Source organism: Triticum urartu, chromosome 5A (genome assembly GCF_056163025.1).
Source record: "Triticum urartu cultivar PI428250 chromosome 5A, HENAU_Tu73, whole genome shotgun sequence".
In the NCBI taxonomy this organism is placed as follows: Eukaryota; Viridiplantae; Streptophyta; class Magnoliopsida; order Poales; family Poaceae; genus Triticum; species Triticum urartu.
The window spans coordinates 173,601,440-173,625,903 of NC_141877.1; the positions used below are offsets into that span (position 1 = coordinate 173,601,440).

The 24,464-nt window shown below is 41.7% G+C and overlaps 1 protein-coding gene across 1 annotated transcript in view; it reads right to left on the minus strand.

Moving 5' to 3' along the window:
- Positions 1-2,565: 2,565 nt before the first annotated feature.
- The window catches only part of LOC125508228 (uncharacterized), a 113,344-nt gene continuing 91,445 nt past the window's right edge, over positions 2,566-24,464 (minus strand). The window contains exons 2-7 of the mRNA XM_087523575.1: positions 6,790-7,447; positions 6,569-6,693; positions 5,296-5,642; positions 4,777-4,871; positions 3,122-3,209; positions 2,566-2,789 (exon numbers count right to left, since the gene is read on the minus strand). Of these exons, the coding sequence (XP_087379701.1) occupies positions 6,687-6,693; positions 6,790-7,447 (665 nt within the window). The 3' untranslated portion in view covers positions 2,566-2,789; positions 3,122-3,209; positions 4,777-4,871; positions 5,296-5,642; positions 6,569-6,686. The remainder of the gene's footprint in view (positions 2,790-3,121; positions 3,210-4,776; positions 4,872-5,295; positions 5,643-6,568; positions 6,694-6,789; positions 7,448-24,464) is intronic.

Genomic DNA, 24,464 nt, shown 5'->3' on the forward strand with positions numbered 1-24,464 from the left:
ATCTCTTCCAGTAGTGCTAGTACTCCATGGCGCGATCCATCGACAAGTAGGCAGGAAAGTTATGGTATACTAGTCGGTTTGCGGTGAGTGGCATGCCGAGCGACTGTGTGGGGTCGAGCTGTGGAGGAGGGTGAGACACGAACACGACAGACGTGATTTAAACGTTGGTTTTGCTCGATGGCGCGATCCAACGAAATGAAACGTTGGTTTCTCTCCGTTTCCATTTTTTCTCCGGAAAAATGGAAACTTTTCCACTCCATTTTCATTCCTATTCCAAGGTTGCCCCGTTACAACATTCCATCAAATACAAAGAAAAACTAACACGCATGCTGATGCATCTCAATGATTCACAGATCATAGCCAATATTTACTTCACAACTAAAGAAAAAAGTTGTGAGAGCGTGTACGATAGAAAAACTACTAATGGGGTCACTACGACTTACACCCTAAACCCTAAACATGATTTAATTTCCTCGTCAGGTAGAACCTGTCGAAGGAAAGACGGCTGGCACCCTCGGATCATACGATGCTTTTGTGCAGTTCCACTAAAATCGACCTGAGCATCCCTGATGGCAAAGATATTGAAGAAGTGTGATTAGAATAATAGTACTAGCACTAGTTCATGAGACATAAACTCATCACAAGTAGAAGACGGTAGAAGTAGAGAAAGATCGACATGGAGATGGAGCTACGGCAGTGGAGCAAGCCGGCTCCAAAAGGAAGATGGAATACCTGGGACGTCGGGCTGTAGCTAGAAGGGCGGTTGGGACGCGGCATCGGTCCATACCGCGGTGACCCCCGATTGGGACGCACCAACTGTGGGTTTTCTCCCTCGCCGATGTCGATCGCGTCTACGCAGAACATTGTTCCCTCCCCCCAGCTGCGGGATCAGGCCCATCGTTCTATGCTTGTGAAGAGAGCAACCTAAGCAAGCAGGCTTGTAGCTTAGGCTCCTTCTAGTGTATATATAGTGGTTTTCTTTTTCTCTCCATATCAACCATTTTATATTGCATACGTGTCATTCAAGAATGAAATGATGGTTGCTTCTTCCGACTAACTCACTGTGTGATTTGACTGCTCCTTAGTGGCCCCTACACGTACTCCCCCTACGTGTATGCAACAGTCACACGTACACATGGACGCAAAAACGCGCGTGACGCCCTAATGCATGCATGTCCGAGCACAAGACGGAACACACACGGTCACGCTCAAGTGCTCAACCTACACATGCATGCACACACATACTCAGTTAGGGTGAGCTAGTGACTGTATGAACACCAGAAAATACATATATTGAGCGCAATGAGCGTATTATGAAGTCCACTGACCGTATTTTTACAAATATACAGTGACAGACAGTGTATTTATCTCGTTTAAAATTAAGCCATATTAACCAGAGAGGAGGCAGCATGGCATTACTTTGCTGTGTCCCGTCAACTTGCCGAACAAGGAGAAGGTTGCAGGGCGGGAGAAGCTTGCGCGCGGTGGCTCGCAGGACAAGGAGAAACTTTTGACTAATGCAAGCTCTCCCTCGCTCACGCGGTGGACGTGCAACAGTTAATTCAGTGTCAGATTGCCAGAAGCATACACTATACTACTAGTGCTATTATTGTTCGACTTCCCGAACAGCCAAGCGCAAAGTTTACTAGTACTACTACTATAGTCCATAAAGGTACGTACTATACTAGTACTAGGAACCGGATGAAGGAGCGTCTGCACTCTTATTATAATTTTAAAATGTGATAAAGCAATCTTCAACACATTTGGTTCTCTTCGAGGGTTCTCGCATGTGATAATGGAAGTTGATTGCATGGAACACTCTCCACAATTCTCGCTTACACTACAAGAAATATGTCAACTTGTGACCCTCACGATTGGCCGCTGAAAGGTCATAGTTTTTCATTTGCGACCTTTTTGTGACCAAAAACAGAAGGTCAAAAGCTGGCGGTCGTAAACTGAAATTAACGACCTTCTCTGTGAGAAGGTCGTAGACGTTTACGACGAAAACAGAAGGTCGTTGAACCCATGACCTTTTGTTTTGGTCATTGGTTGTCTGCCCAGGCCACGTCGGATCCGACGTGGCAATCTGACGTGGCAAAATTGCGACCAATTGAAAAGGTCACTAACAAGATTCAGCCCGGTCCGATTCACTGTTTTACATGGGCGGAGCCCAACAATTCAACCGTTTTATTTATTTTTTCTTATCAACTTTTGTCTTATTAATTTTTGCGATTCACTGTTTTACATGGGCGGAGCCCAATAATTCAACCGTTTTATTTATTTTTTCTTATCAACTTTTGTCTTATTAATTTTTGGTCAACTTCACGGGCCAAGCCCAACATTTCAGCATTTTTTTCTAGGCCATGGCCTTTTACTATCTGTTTCTTTTTTGGGCCTCGGCCTTTTTTACACATTTCTATTTAATTTTCAGCCTTAATTGCTGCCAATATGTTTCAGGCCTCTTTTCAAAGCCCAAATAGATTAGGTCCAATAGACATTTTAGCACTTGTTCCATTTGGACCATGCCTCTTCTTTTGTAGCATAGACATACACAATCAACGCAAATTCAATACAACATATACTTTTTCAGCCACTTTCAGCCCAAGAATGCATTTCAAGTAAACAACGGATAATATTGTGAGAATATGTACATAACTACCAGCATTCGAGTAACATGTGCAACAGTACATCAAAATTCTCAACAAATTTAGCATTACAAGTCAATAACATATAAAGCAAGTTGCTAACTGGGGCTTCAAGCTTTCTCCGAATTTCTTCAGGTAGAATTCCTGTAAATGAGAGGAACATCCACATGTTTAGAGTCTCAACATAGGCAATATTTGTTAGCAATAAAATAGAAAAATTAATTCAAGAACCATGCAAGAGCCTAGGTTTTACTATCATTTTGACACCATAGAGTAACATCCAAGAATACCACGAGTTGATGCATTATTCTAGCATAACCAAATTAGAAACATCCCTTGTTGTTCTATTTTAACCTTACTACTACCTCCGTTCCTAAATATATGAGATCTTGGTTCATTTCAGTAATTTAGAAAGAGGGGTGATGGGGCATAGAACCTTGAGCCATTGTTGTGGGGTTGTGGCTGATGAAGGTTACCTTTTGGGGCCCCAAAGGCAGCTCCGCCAGATGCAACAGCAACACCTCCAACAACCACAACAACAGCAGCAGCAGCACCAATAATGACCTGCGTGGCATTTCAGGTCATCATTACAGAAGAAAATAATTAAGAAACAAGCAACCAATATAGCTTCAGCATTACATGTACAGATTTTAGCTTTTTCTACCTAAGTACAAATAGCAAAATGGAACATAGGCAGGTTGATTATATTTGACAGAGCTACCTGAACAAAAAAGAGAACATAGCGCCGTGACTTGTTGAGGACAGAAATAATAATGTTTGATTCATAAATTACAAATTAGTAATATGGGGATTAAGAGCATGCCCACAGAAAGCTAATTGGCAAACAAAACTTATTGGTCAGTTCTCAACACAGAGCAAAGTGGCAAATGATAATGTTTGTTACAATAATTAACAGGGCAGTAGCTCAACCTAAAGAAAGGCAGCAGAACTTATATGAAAGAAACCGAGTTGTAAGTGTATAAAGAGCGATCAATGATTCATTCCGGAGACATGGTAATTTCTTCTAACATATTGTACTATCAAGTAAACTCTCACAAGAAAGATGCCCCAGTAAGTAAGCTGAATGGGTGACAAACTGAATAGTGAAACAAGTTGATAGTTGTACACTATAGTGTTTTACGCACAGTCAAACTGAATGAACTAGATGATACCCCGCGCGTTGCTGCAGGACACTTAGTTGACGTTAAGGATTTTCTTATAAATGAAAGAATGAAATGCCAAACTGGTTTTGAGAATTCGAGAACAACAATGTGACAAAAGCGTAAGTATGCATTGGCAGTAGAGTAGGTTTTCTTAAACAATGAATAGAGTGTATTGCAACCTACTGGATTAACAATGCTTTGGTCACTGAGATATTTTCTTAATTATCTAATAGTGTGAACTATATTATTTGACACTGCACTGTATAGTAATAGGTTAGAGAGGATAATAAAGGGGGGCGTTGAGGAAGCAAGTAGATAAGTACATGATATTTATACATTTATAAAGGTAAAAGCTAAAAAACATGTACACCTTTTTTTCCTTCGATAGACTGAGAGATTTGCAATTGTCATATGACATATGAGTGCTAGATTGTCCGTTTTATAAAATTTTGATTTGATAGTAGCCAGTCAAGTAAGCGTTTTTTTGGGTGTGAATTGATCAACAGAAGTTTGAAGCAATGAATGATGGTGCAAATAGCTGTTTTTAATTGCATACGCTAGCAGTAGGAGGCAACCTTATATGAAGATAAAAAAGGGGGTTCTCTAAGGTGAGTAACTAACATTATTTGACAAAAATGAAAAAGGGGTCACCCTTAGTGGATGCCAGAACGCATGCATCTTCTGATTAGTACAATGGTTCTCCTACATGAAAGGATTAACTGACAGGTGATTTAGTATCATATCTGCTCAAATGAAATTGCTTTGTCCGACCGAGTCCGTATGAACCTATATTAAGATTAAACTTTGAGAACATCCCATGTCTATAAATAAACCTCAAGAACCAATAATATTATCATAATGAAATATGGTGCTGGAGGAGTACGAAATTGTTACTATTGAAAATCAGCGACGGTGCAGAGAACATGATATATTATATTTCAAACAGGATGCTGCAACCACATACATACCAGAAGAATCAAATTAAGAATCCTCTATGGTTGCGACAAAGTTGAAAGTAAAAGAGATGAAGTAAGGAGACACATCCACCAAGAAAGGTCCAAAACTGAAATGAATGATGTCTATTAGAATGGCCACGCATGTTAATAAATCAAAGCTGAAACTCAATTAGTATCTAACAGATACAGTAGTGCAGAAGAATCATCAAAAGAGATAAACACTGCCAAACCAAAGGACCAGTTGTTTAATTCTAAAACGGAACTGCCAATTATGCAGTCAAGGGAACATATACAAATAAGATTAATGGAATCCAATTTAGTTAATCTAATAAAAATGGTTTAGCTATAACAGAGTTACCATCCAGCAATCAACTTGTTCTGAGTGATTGAGGCGTGGACATGTAGCTCAATGAATCCAACTTTGGCAAGAAAAAGCACCAATGTTAACCGATTCAATCCAGCAGCACCAACCTGAGCATGCATGCGAGGCTGGTACTCATAGGAAGCATCAGATAGGATTAATGGGAGTACCTGAGCTTGGGGACCCGCAAGGAGTTGAACTGATCCAGCATTTGGGGCTGTCGCGGGGATATATCAGCACAATCTTTTCCACCATCTGGCATTCAGTAAGCAGCTTGGACGTCCGCCGGCGCTGCAAAACTCAAACGCGAAGCGCCGAAGCTGTAACAAAATTCTTAGGTTGAAACACAATCAAACAAAAAGAAGAACGCCAAGATCGGCGTGGTTGGGAAATCAGGACCTGGTGGTGGTGTCGACGGCGCTGAGGCCGCTGCGGGCACGACGTGTGGGCGACAAGGTCGGAGTTGCACCAACCTGAGTATTTTCAACCTGACCAATTTAGCTCCAATATTTTCAACCTGATCATGACAAAAGTTCAGTCAGGACTAAATATGTTACAAAAGTACAGGGAAACAAAACTCTAGTGTTGTAGAAGAGTTGTTGCAACCTCCGTATTAAGTACACAAAAATAAGAAGGATTCAATAATATATACAGGCAAAAAAAGAAGAGTTGCCATCAATGCTTCAGTTCTGCACTTATCGATGCAGTGGTATATATACCAATTCATAGTACTGTCACAAATCCTTGACTTTATAATTTAGTTTTGACATTCACATATCACTTAGTATGCCTATTGATATATATTTTTAACATGACTTACAGTTTACATAAAGCAATCAGAAAGTATCAATACCAATCTGTGTTACCCCAATGAAAGCGTATATCACTATAAACAGTATTCCATGAAAGAGAAACCCAAAGTAGACAACATTTGCCCATGGAGTACAAATATTGACCTCATTTAGTGGTAATTCATGTGTACTCCTAAACAGACGATGAAGGCTATGTTTCAGTTACCAAAAAGTGAAAATAACAGAAGTAAGAAGTACAGTTGCAGTGATTACAATTTGGCATCAGGGACATCAACCAAAAGGATGCGTGCGGGTGTGCTTTCTCTTTGTTGGGTTCGATTTGGTTCGAAGGGGAGCAAAGCCCGCACCAGGAAATCCTTGTGAATCACTACAAACAGGCCTTAAATTTCCTTGTTGCTGCCCCGAAATAGGGAGTCTGAACTCCGAAACAAGTCCCAGATTTCAATATATGATGATCCTATACCAGAATATCAAGCAAATCAATGGTGCTTTTTATGAGCAACAAGTCGACAGCGGGAGACGTACTGAATAACAGAAAGAGGATTCTAGCGGTTGGTACTGCAACTCTCTCGGAAGAGTACTAACTAGAAAGAGCACCATGGGGACGGGGAGGGTTGGATGGAAATCTCACCAGGATGAGGTCGAAGATGAAGGGGTCGAGGCCGAGCAGGGCGTAGATGCACCAGGAGGTGCCGAAGAGGAACACGGACAGGGACAGCAGGAACGGCATGAACTCCAGCCCTCTTCGACTAACCTCTGCACAAGCACAACCACACGCATGGCTCATGACTCAGTAGTCAGCGCGTACACCAAACTGTTGACTGTAGATTTCAGACATGTGTGCGTGCGTACCGTGAAGACGGCGATCCGTGAAAGCTGATCAAAACGTCGACGCAGGGCATGGCGATGGCGCCAAGCCGCGATGCCGCCGCCGAGGACGACGAGGGAGAGGACCAGGACCCCCGCTTGCAGTCGGTGGTGGCAACCATGTCCACGACGGCCTCCGTCTCGGGCCGCGGGATGAGCACGTCGTCCCGGACGGCGACCACCAGGTCCTTCCAGTGCTCATTCCCGAGCGGCGCGCTGGACGGGGAAGGGGCGGAGGCCGAGGCGAGGAGCCAGCGGAGATGGCGGTGGAGGTGCGGCGGCGAGGGCGGGACGAGCGCGGCGGCCCTGCGACGGAGGGCGCCGACTGAGGCCTCCGGGACGGGTGGAGGAAGAGCGGCGGACGTCCTCCAGGAGGCGAGGAGGAGCGGGTGGTGGCGCCCGGGCGCGGGCGGCGGGGCCGGATCTGAATCAGGAGGGATGGGATCGGCGGGGTGGCGGCGGCGATGTGGGAGACGAGGGGAGGGATGGGGGAGAGGGAGCGCGTGAGGTGGGTGGCGGATCTGGAGCGCTAGGGTTCGCGGGGTGAGAGGGTGAGGGAGTTTTCTTTTTTCTGTTTCTTTTTTTGGAGAGAAAGAGGGGGAGGGGGAGGGGGAGAAAGGGCTGCCGTCGGATCCGAGAGCATCTGACGGCGTTTGAGCACGATTCGCGTGACATGTCCATAGACCAATCAAAACTCAGTACACGTTATGACCTTCTAAATTGGTTGTAATCGACTAAAAATAAGGTGTTGAATCATATTTTTTTTAAAAGGTGTTGAATTATATAAACAATTTTATGATATGAGAAATTCAAAAAGAAACATTCTCATTGTGTCACCAAATGTGACATAGTTTTTAGGAAAACTAACAAATTTGGAATTGGAATAAGACAAATATCTTTTAGGGGGGAGGGATCATTTCTATTTTCAGAGTGCCAAAAATGTTTACAACACCACTCCATTTTTCTAAAACTATAAGACAATATTTTATGTACAGTTGACAAAATCTTTATATGTAAAATGCTTTCGATCCACGTCTCATCAAAAAGACAAATTATGTTGAAAAAATGCATTCTTTTGTTTTTCTTCTACTTTTTCACATGAAAAAATAAAAGAAATGATATCATATTTGTGCACAATGGTGCATCTTGGAATGGCAAACAATGTTACCTAAGAAAGTTTTCATTTTCTTTGCACGGAAAATTCATTTTTTTTTTTCGAGTGCCCGAAAAGAGGCTTTTTTGTGAAGGACCTACCAAATATTTGTTGTAAAATTGTACCAAATTAATTTTATAAAATACTAGGCCATGTTTAATGCACAATTGACCAAATGGTTGGGTGTCAAAAGTGTTGATCCACCTCTAGTGAAAAAGACAAAATTATACCGTTTTAGTAGGAAGCGGGTCAAATTTGAACCGTAGCTGCATCATAGTTTGCTCTTTATTTTTTCCAAAATCATTTCTAGGTGCATAACTATCTATTTAATCATAGAAATATCAAAAGGTTTGCAAGATTCAACAACTAGATATGAACGGTCAAGCCCGCCGTTTCGACCGCATTTCGAAACGGGCATAAAAATTAAAAAAAATTGGAAATCCTTCGCATTGTGTCATTATATGTGACCAAGTTTTCAGGAAAAATAATAAACTTGTAATACGACAATTATATTTAAAAAGTGTTCTCTGAAATGAGCTATCATGCGTGAAGATTCATGGCTTTCAAGTGAAATGATCAATCTTATGGCCACATTCATGGCATAGTTTGTTCAAATGATCTGATATTGTGCACAATGGTGCATCTTGGAATTACAAACAATTTTTCCTAAAGGAGTTTTCATTTTCTTTGCACGAAAAATTCATTTTTCATTTTTCGAGTGCCCGAAAAGAGGTTTTTTTGTGAAGACCTACCAAATATTTGTTGTAAAATTGTACCAAATCAATTTTCTAAAATACTAGGCCATGTTTAATGCACAATTTACCAAATGGTTGGGTGTCAAAAGTCTTGATCCACCTCTAGTGAAAAAAACAAAATTCTGCCTTTCAGTAGGAAGTGGGTCAAATTTGAACTGTAGCTGCCTCATAGTTTCCTCTTTATTTTTTCCAAAAATCATTTCTAGGTACATAACTATCTACTTAATCATAGAAATATCAAAAGGTTTGCAAGATTCAACAACTAGATATGAACGGTCAAGCCCGCCGTTTCGACCGCATTTTGAAACGGGGATAAAAAATTAAAAAAAATCAAAAAATTAGAAAACCTTTGCATTGTGTCATCATATGTGACCAAGTTTTCGGGAAAAATAATAAACTTGTAATACGACAATTATATTTAAAAAGTGTTCTCTGAAATGAGCTATCATGCGTGAAGATTCATAGCTTTCAAGCGAAATGATCAATCTTATGGCCACATTCATGGCATAGTTTGTTCAAATGATCTCATATTGTGCACAAGGGTGCATCTTGGAATTACAAACAATTTTTCCTAAAGGAGTTTTCATTTTCTTTGCACGGAAAATTCATTTTTCATTTTTCGAGTGCCCGAAAAGAGGTTTTTTTGTGAAGGACCTACCAAATATTTGTTGTAAAATTGTACCAAATCAATTTTCTAAAATACTAGGCCATGTTTAATGCACAATTTACCAAATGGTTGGGTGTCAAAAGTATTGATCCACCTCTAGTGAAAAAGACAAAATTCTGCCTTTCAATAGGAAGCGGGTCAAATTTGAACTATAGCTGCATCATAGTTTCCTCTTTATTTTTTCCAAAATCATTTCTAGGTACATAACTATCTATTTAATCAGAGAAACATTAAAAGGTTTCCAAGATTCAACAACTAGATACAAACGGTCAAGCCCGCCATTTCGATCGCATTTTGAAACGGGCATAAAAAATTCAAAAAAAAAATAGGAAACCTTTGCATTGTGTCATTATATGTGACCAAGTTGCCAGAAAAAAATAATAAACTTGTATTACGACAATTATTTTTAAAAAGTGTTCTAAAAAATGAGCTATCATCTCTGAAGATTCATGGCTTTCAAGTCCAAATGATTAATCTTATGGACACATTCATGGCATAGTTTGTTCAGATGATCTCATATTGTGCAAAAGGGTGCATCTTGGAATTCCAAACAATGTTGCCTAAGGGAGTTTCATTTTCCTTGCACGGAAAATTCATTTTCCATTTTCCGAGTGCCCGAATTGAGTTCTTTTTGTGAAGGACCTACCATATATTTCTTACAAATTTGGACCAAAATAATTTTCTAAAATATTAGGACATATTTGATGCACAATTGACAAAATGGTTGGGTTCCAAAAGATTCGATCCGCCTCTGGTGAAAAGACAAATTTCCGCTGATTTAGTAGGAAGCGGGTCAAATTTGAACTACAGCTGCCTCATAGTTTGCTCTTTATTTTTTAGAAAAATGATTTCTAGGTACATAAGTATCTATTTAATCAGAGAAACATCAAAAGTTTTCCAAGATTCAACCACTAGCTAGGAACGGTCAAACCCGTCGTTTTGATCGCATTCCGAAACGGGCATAAAAATTTCAAAAAATTGGAAAACCTTCGCATCGAGTCATTATATGTGACCAAGTTTCCAGGAAAAATAAGAAACTTGTAATACGGCAATTATTTTCAAAAAGTGTTCTCAGAAATAAGCTATCATGCGTGAAGATTCAGTGTTTTTAGGCCAAATGATCAATCTTATGGCCACATTCATGGCATAGTTTGTTCAAATGATCTCATATTGTGCACAAGGATGCATCTTGGAATTCCAAACAATGTTTCCTAAGGGAGTTTTCATTTTCTTTGCACGGAAAATTCATTATCCATTTTCCGAGTGCCCGAATTGAGTTCTTTTTGTGAAGGACATACCATATATTTGTTGCAAAATTGGACCAAATCATTTTTATAAAATACTAGGCCATATATGATTCAAAATTGAACAAATGGTTGGGTGTCAAAAGCCTTGATCCACCTCTGGTGAAAAAGACAAATTCCCGTCAATTTAGTAGGAAGCGGGTCAAATTTGAACTACAGCTGCCTCATAGTTTGCTATTTATTTTTTCAAAAAATCATTTCTAGGTATATAAGTATCTATTTAATCAGAGAAACATCAAAAGTTTTCCAAGATTCAACCACTAGCTAGGAACGGTCAAGCCCGCCGTTTTGACCACATTTTGAAACGGGCATAAAAAAATTCAAAAAAAATCAAAAATTTGGAAAACCTTCGCATTGTGTCATTATGTGTGACCAAGTTACCATGAAAAATAATAAACTTGTAATAAAAAAATTATTTTTAAAAAGTGTTCTCAGAAATGAGCTATCATGCGTGAAGATTCATGGCTTTCAAGCCAAATGATCAATCTTATGGCCACATTCATGGCATAGTTTATTCAAATGATCTCATATTGTGCACAAGGGTGCATATTGGAATTACAAACAATATTTCCTAAGGAAGTTATCATTTTCTTTGCACGAAAAAATCATTTTCCATTTTTTGAGGGCCTGAAATGAGTTTTTTGTGAAGGACCGACCATATTTTTGTTGCAACAGTGGACCTAATCAATTTTATAAAATACTAGGCCATATTTAATGCACAATTGACAAAATGGTTGGGTTTCAAAAGTTTTGATCCACCTCCGGTGAAAAAGACAAATTTCCATTGATTCGGTAGGAAGCGAGTCAAATCTGAACTCCAACTACCTTATTGTTTGCTCTTTATTTTTCCCAAAAATCATTTCTAGTTACATAAGTATCTATTTATGCATAAATACATGGTTTGGTGACGATACGTCGAGTTTTGGATGGTGGCCCAGGGCCCCAACTCCAAAGCGCGTAAACTCGCATGCCCGCCGCGTGGTCACCGCGTGACCTTGGTGTTGACATGTGTTCTGGGAGGCCTTGGCATGTCTAGTGGATTGGGCACTCCCCAGGTATGTGCTAGGAAGAAAATTACAACAGAAGAATCTCACGAGGAGACCGACCTATGCTCAAAGATGAATTATCAGCCAAGTGTTTGATTAGTGGTACGGGAAATGCACATGGCCAATGGGCGTGAGTTTTGGCTGAGGATGATCATCTACTAAGAGGAATGTCTTCAAAAAATTTCAGCTCAAAAGGAGGATCCTAGGTGGTACTTGCTTTGTAAAGTACCACACTGGAAAAAAATATGAATGTTGAAGCTGGGCTCAAAATAATGAATGGATTGAGCTGAAATTTTGTGGAGGATTGTTATTTGGGCATAGGAAAGCACTATAGAAAATTGATACCATTTGGACATGCCAAAGTGGTACTTCCTTCACAGTGCTCTTCTCTAGACAGAAACTTGGGAAAATTAGCGAGAGAAATTGGATGAATGAAATGAGCTCAAATTTGGTGTAGATAAGTTACATAAGTATGGTCATGCGCTTGTAAATTTTCAAATCATTTGGGTAAGCCTAACTAGTACTTACTTCACAAAGCTTCTCTCGAGGTAGAAACTTTGGAAATTTCCTGAGAAAGATTTACCAAGAAAATGGAGCTGAATATTATCATGTGGTGATGATTTTGGTATGGAAGAGTGCCCAAAAAGTTTGAGGGTAATAGGAGGGGTCTAGATAACACTTGCTTTGCAACGTGCCAATCTGGCCATAAAATATAAATTAAACTTGGGCTCACATAGATGATTTAAATAAGCTGAAATTTGGAGGAGGGTGATAATTTGGGCATATGAAGGAATTATATAAATTTCATGTCATTTCGATATATAAAAAAGGTACTTCCTTCACAATGCTTCTAGGTGGACAAAAACTTTGGAAATTTCCCGAGGAAGATTTGCTAGGAAAATGGAGCTAAATTTTGTCATGGGGCAATGATTTGGATAGGAAAAAGTGCCCAAAAATTTCGAGGGCAATCAAGAATATATAAATAACACTTCCTTCATAAAGTTGTTGGGGAACGTAGTAATTTCAAAAAAATTCCTACGCACACGCAAGATCATGGTGATGCATAGCAACGAGAGGGGAGAGTGTGATCTACTTACCCTTGTACATCGACAACGGAAGCGTTATCACAACGTGGTTGATGTAGTCGTACGTCTTCACGGCCCGACCGATCAAGCACCAAAACTACGGCACCTCCGAGTTCTAGCACACGTTCAGCTTGATGACGATCCCCGGACTCCGATCCAGCAAAGTGTCAGGGAAGAGTTCCGTCAGCACGACGGCGTGGTGACGATCTTGATGTACTACCGTCGCAGGGCTTCGCCTAAGCACCGCTACAATATTATCGAGGACTATGGTGGAAGGGGGCACCGCACACGGCTAAGAATATGATCACGTGGATCAACTTGTGTGTCTCGGGGTGCTCCCTGCCTCCGTATATAAAGGGTCAAAGGGGGGGTGCGGCCGGCCAGGAGAGGGCGCACCAGGAGGAGTCCTACTCCCTCCGGGAGTAGGATTCCCCTCCTTTCCTAGTTGGAATAGGATTCGGGAGGGGGGAAAGAGGAGAGAGAGAAGGAAGGGGGCGTCGACCCCCTCTCCTTGTCCTATTCGGACTAGGGGGGAGGGGCGCGCGGCCCAGCCCTGGCCACCTCTCCTCTCTTCCACTAAATCCCACTAAGGCCCATATACCTCCCGGGGGGTTCCGGTAACCTCCCGGTACTCCGGTAAAATCCCGATTTCACCCGGAATACTTCCGATATCCAAATATAGGCTTCCAATATATCAATCTTTATGTCTTGACCATTTCGAGACTCCTCGTCATGTCCGTGATCACATCCGGGACTCCGAACAAACTTCGGTACATCAAAATGCATAAACTCATAATATAACTGTCATCGAAACCTTAAGCGTGCGGACCCTACGGGTTCGAGAACAATGTAGACATGACCGAGACACGTCTCCGGTCAATAACCAATAGCGGAACCTGGATGCTCATATTGGCTCCTACATATTCTATGAAGATATTTTATCGGTCAGACCGCATAACAACATACGTTGTTCCCTTTGTCATCGGTATGTTACTTGCCCGAGATTCAATCGTCGGTATCTCAATACCTAGTTCAATCTCGTTACCGGCAAGTCCCTTTACTCGTTCCGTAATACATCATCTCACAACTAACTCATTAGTTGCAATGCTTGCAAGGCTTATGTGATGTGCATTACCGAGAGGGCCCAGAGATACCTCTTCGACAATCGGAGTGACAAATCCTAATCTCGAAATACGCCAACCCAACATGTACCTTTGGAGACACCTGTAGAGCACCTTTATAATCACCCAGTTACGTTGTGACGTTTGGTAGCACACAAAGTGTTCCTCCGGCAAACGGGAGTTGCATAATCTCATAGTCATATGAACATGTATAAGTTATGAAGAAAGCAATAGCAACATACTAAACGATCGGGTGCTAAGCTAATGGAATGGGTCATGTCAATCAGATCATTCACCTAATGATGTGATCCCGTTAATCAAATAACAACTCTTTTGTCCATGGTTAGGAAACATAACCATCTTTGATTAATGAGCTAGTCAAGTAGAGGCATACTAGTGACACTCTGTTTGTCTATGTATTCACACATGTATTATGTTTCCGGTTAATACAATTCTAGCATGAATAATAAACATTTATCATGATATAAGGAAATAAATAATATCTTTATTATTGCCTCTAGGGCATATTTCCTTCAGTCTCCCACTTGCACTAGAGTCAATAATCTAGTTTACACAGTAATGATTCTAACACCCATGGAGTCTTGGTGCTGATCATGTTTTGCTCGTGGAAGAGGCTTAGTCAATGGGTCTGCTACATTCAGATCCGTATGTATCTTGCAAATCTCTATGTCTCCCACCTGGACTAGATCCCGGATGGAATTGAAGCGTCTCTTGATGTGCTTGGTTCTCTTGTGAAATTTGGATTCCTTTGCCAAGGCAATTGCACCAGTATTGTCACAAAAGATTTTCATTGGACCCGATGCACTAGGTATGACACCTAGATCGGATATGAACTCCTTCATCCAGACTCCTTCATTTGTTGCTTCCAAAGCAGCTATGTATTCCGCTTCACACGTAGATCTCGCCACGACGCTTTGTTTAGAACTGCACCAACTGACAACTCCACCGTTTAATGTAAACACGTATCCGGTTTGCGATTTAGAATCGTCCAGATCAGTGCCAAAGCTTGCATCGACGTAACCACTTACGATTAGCTCTTTGTCACCTCCATAAACGAGAAACATATCCTTAGTCCTTTTCAGGTATTTCAGGATGTTCTTGACCGTTGTCAAGTGATCCACTCCTGGATTACTTTGGTACCTCCCTGCTAGACTTATAGCAAGGCACACATCAGGTCTGGTACACAGATTGCATACATGATAGAGCCTATGGCTGAAGCATAGGGAACATCTTTCATTTTCTCTCTATCTTCTGCAGTGGTCGGGCATTGAGTCTGACTCAACTTCACACCTTGTAACACAGGCAAGAACCCTTTCTTTGCTTGATCCATTTTGAACTTCTTCAAAACTTTGTCAAGTTATGTGCTTTGTGAAAGTCCAATTAAGCGTCTTGATCTATCTCTATAGATCTTAATGCCTAATATGTAAGCAGCTTCACCGAGGTCTTTCATTGAAAAACTTTTATTCAAGTATCCCTTTATGCTATCCAGAAATTCTATATCATTTCCAATTAGTAATATGTCATCCACATATAGTATTAGAAATGCTACAGAGCTCCCACTCACTTTCTTGTAAATACAGGCTTCTCCAAAAGTCTGTATAAAACCAAATGCTTTGATCACACTATCAAAGTGTTTATTCCAACTCCAAAAGCTTGCACCAGTCCATAAATGGATCGCTGGAGCTTGCACACTTTGTTAGCTCCCTTTGGATCGATAAAACCTTCTGGTTGCATCATATACAACTCTTCTTCTAGAAATCCATTCAGGAATGCAGTTTTGACATCCATCTACCAAATTTCATAATCATAAAATGCGGCAATTGCTAACATGATTCGGACAGACTTAAGCATCGCTACGGGTGAGAAGGTCTCATCGTAGTCAATCCCTTGAACTTGCCGAAAACCTTTTGCGACAAGTCAAGCTTTGTAGACAGTAATATTACCGTCAGCGTCAGTCTTCTTCTTGAAGATCAATTTATTCTCAACTGCTTGCCGATCATTGGGCAAGTCAACCAAAGTCCATACTTTGTTCTCATACATGGATCCCATCTCATATTTCATGGCTTCAAGCCATTTTGCGGAATCTGGGCTCACCATCGCTTCTTCATAGTTCGTAGGTTCATCATGATCTAGTAGCATGACTTCCAGAACAGGGTTATCGTACCACTCTGGTGCGGATCTCACTCTGGTTGATCTACGAGGTTTAGTAGTATTTTGTTCTGAAGTTTCATGATCATCATCATTAGCTTCCTCACTAATTGGTGTAGGTGTCACAGAAACAGGTTTCTGTGATGTACTACTTTCCAATAAGGGAGTAGGTACAGTTACCTCGTCAAGTTCTACTTTCCTCCCACTCACTTCTTTCGAGAGAAACTCCTTCTCCAGAAAGTTTCCGAATTTAGCAACAAAAGTCTTGCCTTCGGATCTGTGATAGAAGGTGTATCCAATAGTTTCCTTTGGATATCCTATGAAGACACATTTCTCCGATTTGGGTTCGAGCTTATCAGGTTGAAGCTTTTTCACATAAGCATCGCAGCCCCAAACTTTCAGAAACGACAACTTTGGTTTCTTGCCAAACCACAGTTCATAAGGCGTCATCTCAACAGATTTTGATGGTGCCCTATTTAACGTGAATGCGGCCGTCTCTAGAGCGTATCCCCAAAACGATAGCGGTAAATCAGTAAGAGAAATCATAGATCGTACTATATCTAGTAAGTACGATTACGACTTTCGGACACACCATTACGCTGTGGTGTTCCGGGTGGCGTGAGTTGCGAAACTATTCCACATTGTTTCAAATGTACACCAAACTCGTAACTCAAATATTCTCCTCCACGATCAGATCGTAGGAATTTTATTTTCTTGTTACGATGATTTTCAACTTCACTCTGAAATTCTTTGAACTTTTCAAATGTTTCAGACTTGTGTTTCATTAAGTAGATATACCCATATCTGCTTAAGTTATTTGTGAAGGTGAGAAAATAACGATATCCGCCACAAGCCTCAACATTCATCGGGCCACATACATCTGTATGTATGATTTCCAACAAATCTGTTGCTCTCTCCATAGAACCGGAGAACGGTGTCTTTGTCATCTTACCCATAAGGCACGGTTCGCAAGTACCAAGTGATTCATAATCAAGTGGTTTCCAAAAGCCCATCAGTATGGAGTTTCTTCATGCGCTTTATACCGATATGACCCAAACGGCAGTGCCACAAATAAGTTGCACTATCATTATCAACTCTGCATCTTTTGGCTTCAACACTATGAATATGTGTGTCACTACTATCGAGATTTAATAAGAATAGACCACTCCTTAAGGGTGCATGACCATAAAAGATATTACTCATGTAAATAGAACAACCATTATTCTCTAATTTAAATGAATAACCGTCTCGCATCAAACAAGATCCAGATATAATGTTCATGCTTAACGCTGGCACCAAATAACAATTATTTAGGTCTAATATTAATCCCGAAGGTAGATGTAGAGGTAGCGTGCCGACTGCGATCACATCGACTTTGGAACCATTTCACACGCGCATCGTCACCTCGTCCTTAGCCAATCTTCGCTTAATCCGTAGTCCCTGTTTCGAGTTGCAAATATTAGCAATAGAACCAGTATCAAATACCCAGGTGCTACTGCGAGCATTAGTAAGGTACACATCAATAACATGTATATCACATATACCTTTGTTCACCTTGCCATCCTTCTTATCCGCCAAATACTTGAGGCAGTTCCGCTTCCAGTGACCAGTCTGCTTGCAGTAGAAGCACTCAGTTTCAGGCTTAGGTCCAGGTTTGGGTTTCTTCTCTTGAGCAGCAACTTGCTTGCTGTTCCTTTTGAAGTTCCCCTTCTTCTTCCCTTTGCCCTTTTCCTTGAAACTAGTGGTCTTGCTGATCATCAACACTTGATGCTCCTTCTTGATTTCTACCTCTGCAGCTTTCAGCATTGCAAAGAGCTCGGGAATAGTCTTATTCATCCCTTGCATATTATAGTTCATCACGAAGCTCTTGTAGCTTGGTGGCAGTGATTGGAGAATTTTGTCAATGACGCAATCATCTGGAAGATTAACTCCCAGTTGAATCAAGTGATTATTATACCCAGACATTTTGAGTATATGCTCACTGACAGAACTGTTCTCCTCCATCTTGCAGCTATAGAACTTATTGGAGACTTCATATCTCTCAATCCAGGCATTTGCTTGAAATATTAACTTCAACTCCTGGAACATCTCATATGCTCCATGACGTTCAAAACGTCGTTGAAGTCCCGATTCTAAGCCGTAAAGCATGGCACACTGAACTATCGAGTAGTCATCAGCTTTGCTCTGCCAGACATTCATAACATTTGGTGTTGCTCCAGCAGCAGGCCTGGCACCCAGCGGTGCTTCCAGGACGTAATTCTTCTGTGCAGCAATGAGGATAATCCTCAAGTTACGGACCCAGTCCGTGTAATTGCTACCATCATCTTTCAACTTTGCTTTCTCAAGGAACGCATTAAAATTCAACGGAACAACAGCACGGGCCATCTATCTACAATCATACATAAACAAGCAAGATACTATCAGGTACTAAGTTCATGATAAATTTAGGTTTAATTAATCATATTACTTAAAGAACTCCCACTTAGATAGACATCCCTCTAATCCTCTAAGTGATTACGTGATCCAAATCAACTAAACCATGTCCGATCATCACGTGAGATGGAGTGGTTTCATTGGTGAACATCAATATGTTGATCATATCTACTATATGATTCATGCTCGACCTTTTGGTCTCCGTGTTCCGAGGCCATATCTGTATATGCTTGGCTCGTCAAGTATAACCTGAGTATTCCGCGTGTGCAACTGTTTTGCACCCGTTGTATTTGAACGTAGAGCCTATCACACCCGATCATCACGTGGTGTCTCAGCACGAAAAACTTTCGCAACGGTGCATACTCAGGGAGAACACTTCTTGATAATTAGTGAGAGATCATCTTATAATGCTACCGTCAATCAAAGCAAGATAAGATGCATAAAAGATAAACATCACATGCAATCAATATAAGTGATATGATATGGCCATCATCATCTTGTGCTTGTGATCTCCATCTTCGAAGCACCGTTGTGATCACCATCGTCACCGGCGCGACACCTTGATCTCCATCGTAGCATCGTTGTCGTCTCGCCAATCTTATGCTTCCACGACTATCGCTACCGCTTAGTGATAAAGTAAAGCATTACAGCGTGATTGGATTGCATACAATAAAGCGACAACCATATGGCTCCTGCCAGTTGCCGATAACTCGGTTACAAAACATGATCATCTCATACAATAAAATTTAGCATCATGTCTTGACCATATCACATCACAACATGCCCTGCAAAAACAAGTTAGACGTCCTCTACTTTGTTGTTGCATGTTTTACGTGGCTGCTATGGGCTTAAGCAAGAACCAATCTTACCTACGCATCAAAACCACAACGATAGTTTGTCAAGTTGGTGCTGGTTTAACCTTCGCAAGGACCGGGCGTAGCCACACTCGGTTCAACTAAAGTTGGAGAAACTGTCACCCGCTAGCCACCTTTGTGCAAAGCACGTCGGGAGAACCGGTCTCGCGTAAGCGTACGCGTAATGTCGGTCCGGGCTGCTTCGTCCAACAATACCGCCGAACCAAAGTATGACATGCTGGTAAGCAGTATGACTTATATCGCCCACAACTCACTTGTGTTCTACTCGCGCATATAACATCAACATATAAAACCTAGGCTCGGATGCCACTGTTGGGGAACGTAGTAATTTCAAAAAAAATCCTACGCACACGCAAGATCATGGTGATGCATAGCAACGAGAGGGGAGAGTGTGATCTATGTACCCTTGTAGATCGACAACGGAAGCGTTATCACAACGTGGTTGATGTAGTCGTACGTCTTCACGGCCCGACCGATCAAGCACCAAAACTACGGCACCTCCGAGTTCTAGCACACGTTTAGCTCGATGACGATCCCCGGACTCCGATCCAGCAAAGTGTCGGGGAAGAGTTCCGTCAGCACGACGGCGTGGTGACGATCTTGATGTACTCCCGTCGCAGGGCTTCGCCTAAGCACCGCTACAATATTATCGAGGACTATGGTGGAAGGGGGCACCGCACACGGCTAAGAATATGATCACGTGGATCAACTTGTGTGTCTAGGGGTGCTCCCTGCCTCCGTATATAAAGGGTCAAAGGGGGGGGTGTGGCCGGCTAGGAGAGAGCGCTCCAGGAGGAGTCCTACTCCCTCCGGGAGTAGGATTCCCCCTTTCCTAGTTGGAATAGGATTCGGGAGGGGGAAAGAGGAGAGAGAGAAGGAAGGGGGGCGCCGGCCCCCTCTCCTTGTCCTATTCGGACTAGGGGGAGGGGCGCGCGGCCCAGCCCTGGCCACCTCTCCTCTCTTCCACTAAAGCCCACTAAGGCCCATATACCTCCCGGGGGGGGTCCGGTAACTTCCCGGTACTCTGGTAAAATCCTGATTTCACCCGGAACACTTCCGATATCCAAATATAGGCTTCCAATATATCAATCTTTATGTATCGACCATTTCGAGACTCCTCGTCATGTCCGTGATCACATCCGGGACTCCGAACAAACTTCGGTACATCAAAATGCATAAACTCATAATATAACTGTCATCGAAACCTTAAGCGTGCGGACCCTACGGGTTCGAGAACAATGTAGACATGACCGAGACACGTCTCCGGTCAATAACCAATAGCGGAACCTGGATGCTCATATTGGCTCCTACATATTCTACGAAGATCTTTTATCGGTCAGACCGCATAACAACATACGTTGTTCCCTTTGTCATCGGTATGTTACTTGCCCGAGATTCGATCGTCGGTATCTCAATACCTAGTTCAATCTCGTTACCGGCAAGTGTCTTTACTCGTTTCGTAATACATCATCTCACAACTAACTCATTAGTTGCAATGCTTGCAAGGCTTATGTGATGTGCATTACCGAGAGGGCCCAGAGATACCTCTCCGACAATCGGAGTGACAAATCCTAATCTCGAAATACGCCAACCCAACATGTACCTTTGGAGACACCTGTAGAGCACCTTTATAATCACCCAGTTACGTTGTGACGTTTGGTAGCACACAAAGTGTTCCTCCAGCAAACGGGAGTTGCATAATCTCATAGTCATAGGAACATGTATAAGTTATGAAGAAAGCAATAGCAACATACTAAACGATCGGGTGCTAAGCTAATGGAATGGGTCATGTCAATCAGATCATTCACCTAATGATGTGATCCCGTTAATCAAATAACAACTCTTTTGTCCATGGTTAGGAAACATAACCATCTTTGATTAATGAGCTAGTCAAGCAAAGGCATACTAGTGACACTTTGTTTGTCTATGTATTCACACATGTATTATGTTTCCGGTTAATACAATTCTAGCATGAATAATAAACATTTATCATGATATAAGGAAATAAATAATATCTTTATTATTGCCCTTAGGGCATATTTCCTTCAAAAGTGATGTTGTGAACAGAATAGAAAAATGAATATTTTGAATTATTTTTGAACTAGACAAGGAAGGTTTTTTACATATTTGACGAAGATATGACCCAAAGAATTTATGAGATTTTTTGGGAATTTTGGGAATGATAGAAATATAGGTTGCTTCACAACCTAGGGCAAAAACTGCCACATGGACATGACACATAGGCAAAACTGATGAGGTGGCGCCTAGTCATAGCAACCCACCACAATTTACAAGGTTATGACCATCTATATTGGTCATGATCAGCTAGAAATAAGGCAAGGGACTAGTGCTATCTGCTTTATGACCATTTCGTGTAAGGAAATTACAACCTTTCTGACCAAAATGGTCATTATAGTTTAGGGTTTGGAGCTCCCCGAACAGCTTTTGACCAATTGGTCTCAAATGGTCATGAATCTATGACCAATTCTTCCAGAGTCACTGATAGAAGGTCACTAGTTGACATATTTCTTGTAGTGTTAATTCTGGCTCATATCCTGTTACAAATAGTAGCGCTCAGTAATATTTCCTCTTTTTTTGTTATTCAGCATGTAAACAGGTCAGCAAACCTTGCGGCACATCTTCGTGCGAACCGTGCTTGCTGCACTTTGAATGTGGCCGAGAGCTGGCTTGATGAAACACCTCGCTTCCTACTTCTTTTTTTGCGGGGTACCTCGCTTCCTAGTGACCAGTGTCTTGGCTGATCGTCCTAAGAATGCTTATATATGAATAAAGATCTCTCATTTACCCGCAAAAAAGATTAAGCCATATTAACCGAAAAGGAGGGAGTATGGACTAGCACTACTTTTTGGTGTGTCCCGTCAACTCGCAGAACGAGGAGAAGCTTGTAGGACAAGGTGAAGCTCGCTTACGCCTTTTGACTAATGCAACCTACCCTCGGTGGACATGCATCAGTCCATTCGGTGTCAGATTATCAGAGGCATACACTGTAGTACCCAACATGCGGAGTACCATCATTGTTCGACTTCACGAAGGGGCGAAGAGCCAAGCGCAGTAGTACGCGTACTTGGTTTTGCACCTTCATACTACTCCACCCTCCGTCACAGTTTACAGGGCGCGCTTCATTATGATGCATTTCTCTCAATGCGTTTCCACCACCAGAGAGACTTTAGACGCGTTTGGTATAATGCTCAATTAATTAGGGCATGGTAACCGCAATCAAGTCCACAATTTTCTCTCCATGTACTGTACTACTACGGAGTGCATGCATGTGTGTACCCGGGGTGGAAGCACTGCATGCATGTGTGTACGCATTATTCCCTCTAGTAATAGACGCCGTGCTATAACTACCAATGTTATTTTTCAGGCCGATCGCTAGTCACCTTGGTCCCATAGATTTTTTTTCTTTTTTTTGAAGCGCGCCGTATAAACAGTGACGGATGGAGTAGTATGAGCGGATTCAAAGAAGATCGTATTGATGGTTGCTTCTTCAGAGCAACTTACAGTGGGAAAGGTGGGGCTTATGATTTGACTGCTCATTACTCACTATTAATGCGACGCAACGACCGGGCTGAGTCTCCCATGCGGTTGTGCACTACCCCCTCGGTTCTTAAATATACTCTGGGGTATTTGTCTTTCTAGAGATTTCAACGAGTGACTACTCTCTCTCTCTCTCAAATATTTGTCTTTTTAGAGATTTCAAATGGACTGGCACATACGGATGTATATAGACATATTTTAGAGTGTAGATTCACTCATTTTGCTCCGTATGTAGTCACTTGTTGAAATCTCTGTTAAGACGAATAGAATATTTAGGAACGGAGGGAGTACACATACGAAGCAAAATGAGTGAATCTACACTCTAAAATATGCCCGTTTGAAATTTGTAAAAAGAAAATATTTAGGAACGAAGGAGTATAATTTTGTGCATGGCACATGGCCCCGGATGATGAAGAGGCTTCTCGCAATGCTATCAAGCTTCCATCATTTGTTTACATAATTGACGTACTATACAAATAATTTTCCAGCGACATGAAATTGTACAATGGTGTGAGCTTTCAGCTTTTGTTTCGCGTGTCTTGCCATCAATGCTCTTTCGGAAACAATAAAAAACTAACTTCCTTGCTAATGCATGTCAATTATTAGCATATCAGAGCTAATAATTACATCACAACTGAAGACAAAGTTGTGAGAAGGTGTTAAATTAAAATTGATCCGTGCTTTCATTGGCAGCAACGTCCCCCCAGCTCTGTCTAAATCAACAAGGCATGTTGGGAAAAAAGTAGCTGTCTGGAGCATAAAACATTCCGATCATTTTCTGCAGTTCCACTAAAATAGAGCTGAGCGTCCGTGTTCCAAAGATATCAAGTGTGATTATGATAATAGAGGACTTCTGATGAAACAATAAACACACAAATAGAAGCCGGTCACCTTTGCACACTCTCTTAAGACTAACTAGTTGGAGAAGATTAGGCTCGGAGTTGGATGAGGCGGATAGAGCAAAACCAATCTCCCTTTGTGCAGTCGCACTGAAATGTAGAGACGTTGCCCGTGTGACATTTTAGTACAACTGCACAAAACACTCTTAAGAAAAAAGTGATTTGTGCAGTTCACCAAAAGGTCGCAATAGCAACGACGTGAAATGGATAGCCCTGTTTGCAAAAAAGAGGTAGAAAGGAAACAATTACTGGCCAATAACAGTTGATGACACATGTGACGACAAAAAAGAAGCATATTCCTTGTCCTAAGGGAAGATAACAACACGGTTGTATTTGTCTAAAACGGTGTGAGGACAAGAATGCAATATGGAAAGTACGCCGGACGAGCAACGTTTTGGGCAAAGAACTATGGAAGATCCACATGCAACGACATGGGAAAACGGGCAGTGGAGCAAGGCTGGAGGGGATACCTGGAGGTCGTCGGGATGTAACTAGGTGAGCGGCGGCGGGCGGAATCTGCGAGCAGGTGGCGTAGGCCCTGCCGCGCCGGAGCTTGGTTAGAGAGAACGGCGTGTACCGCAGATCGGGACGTGCT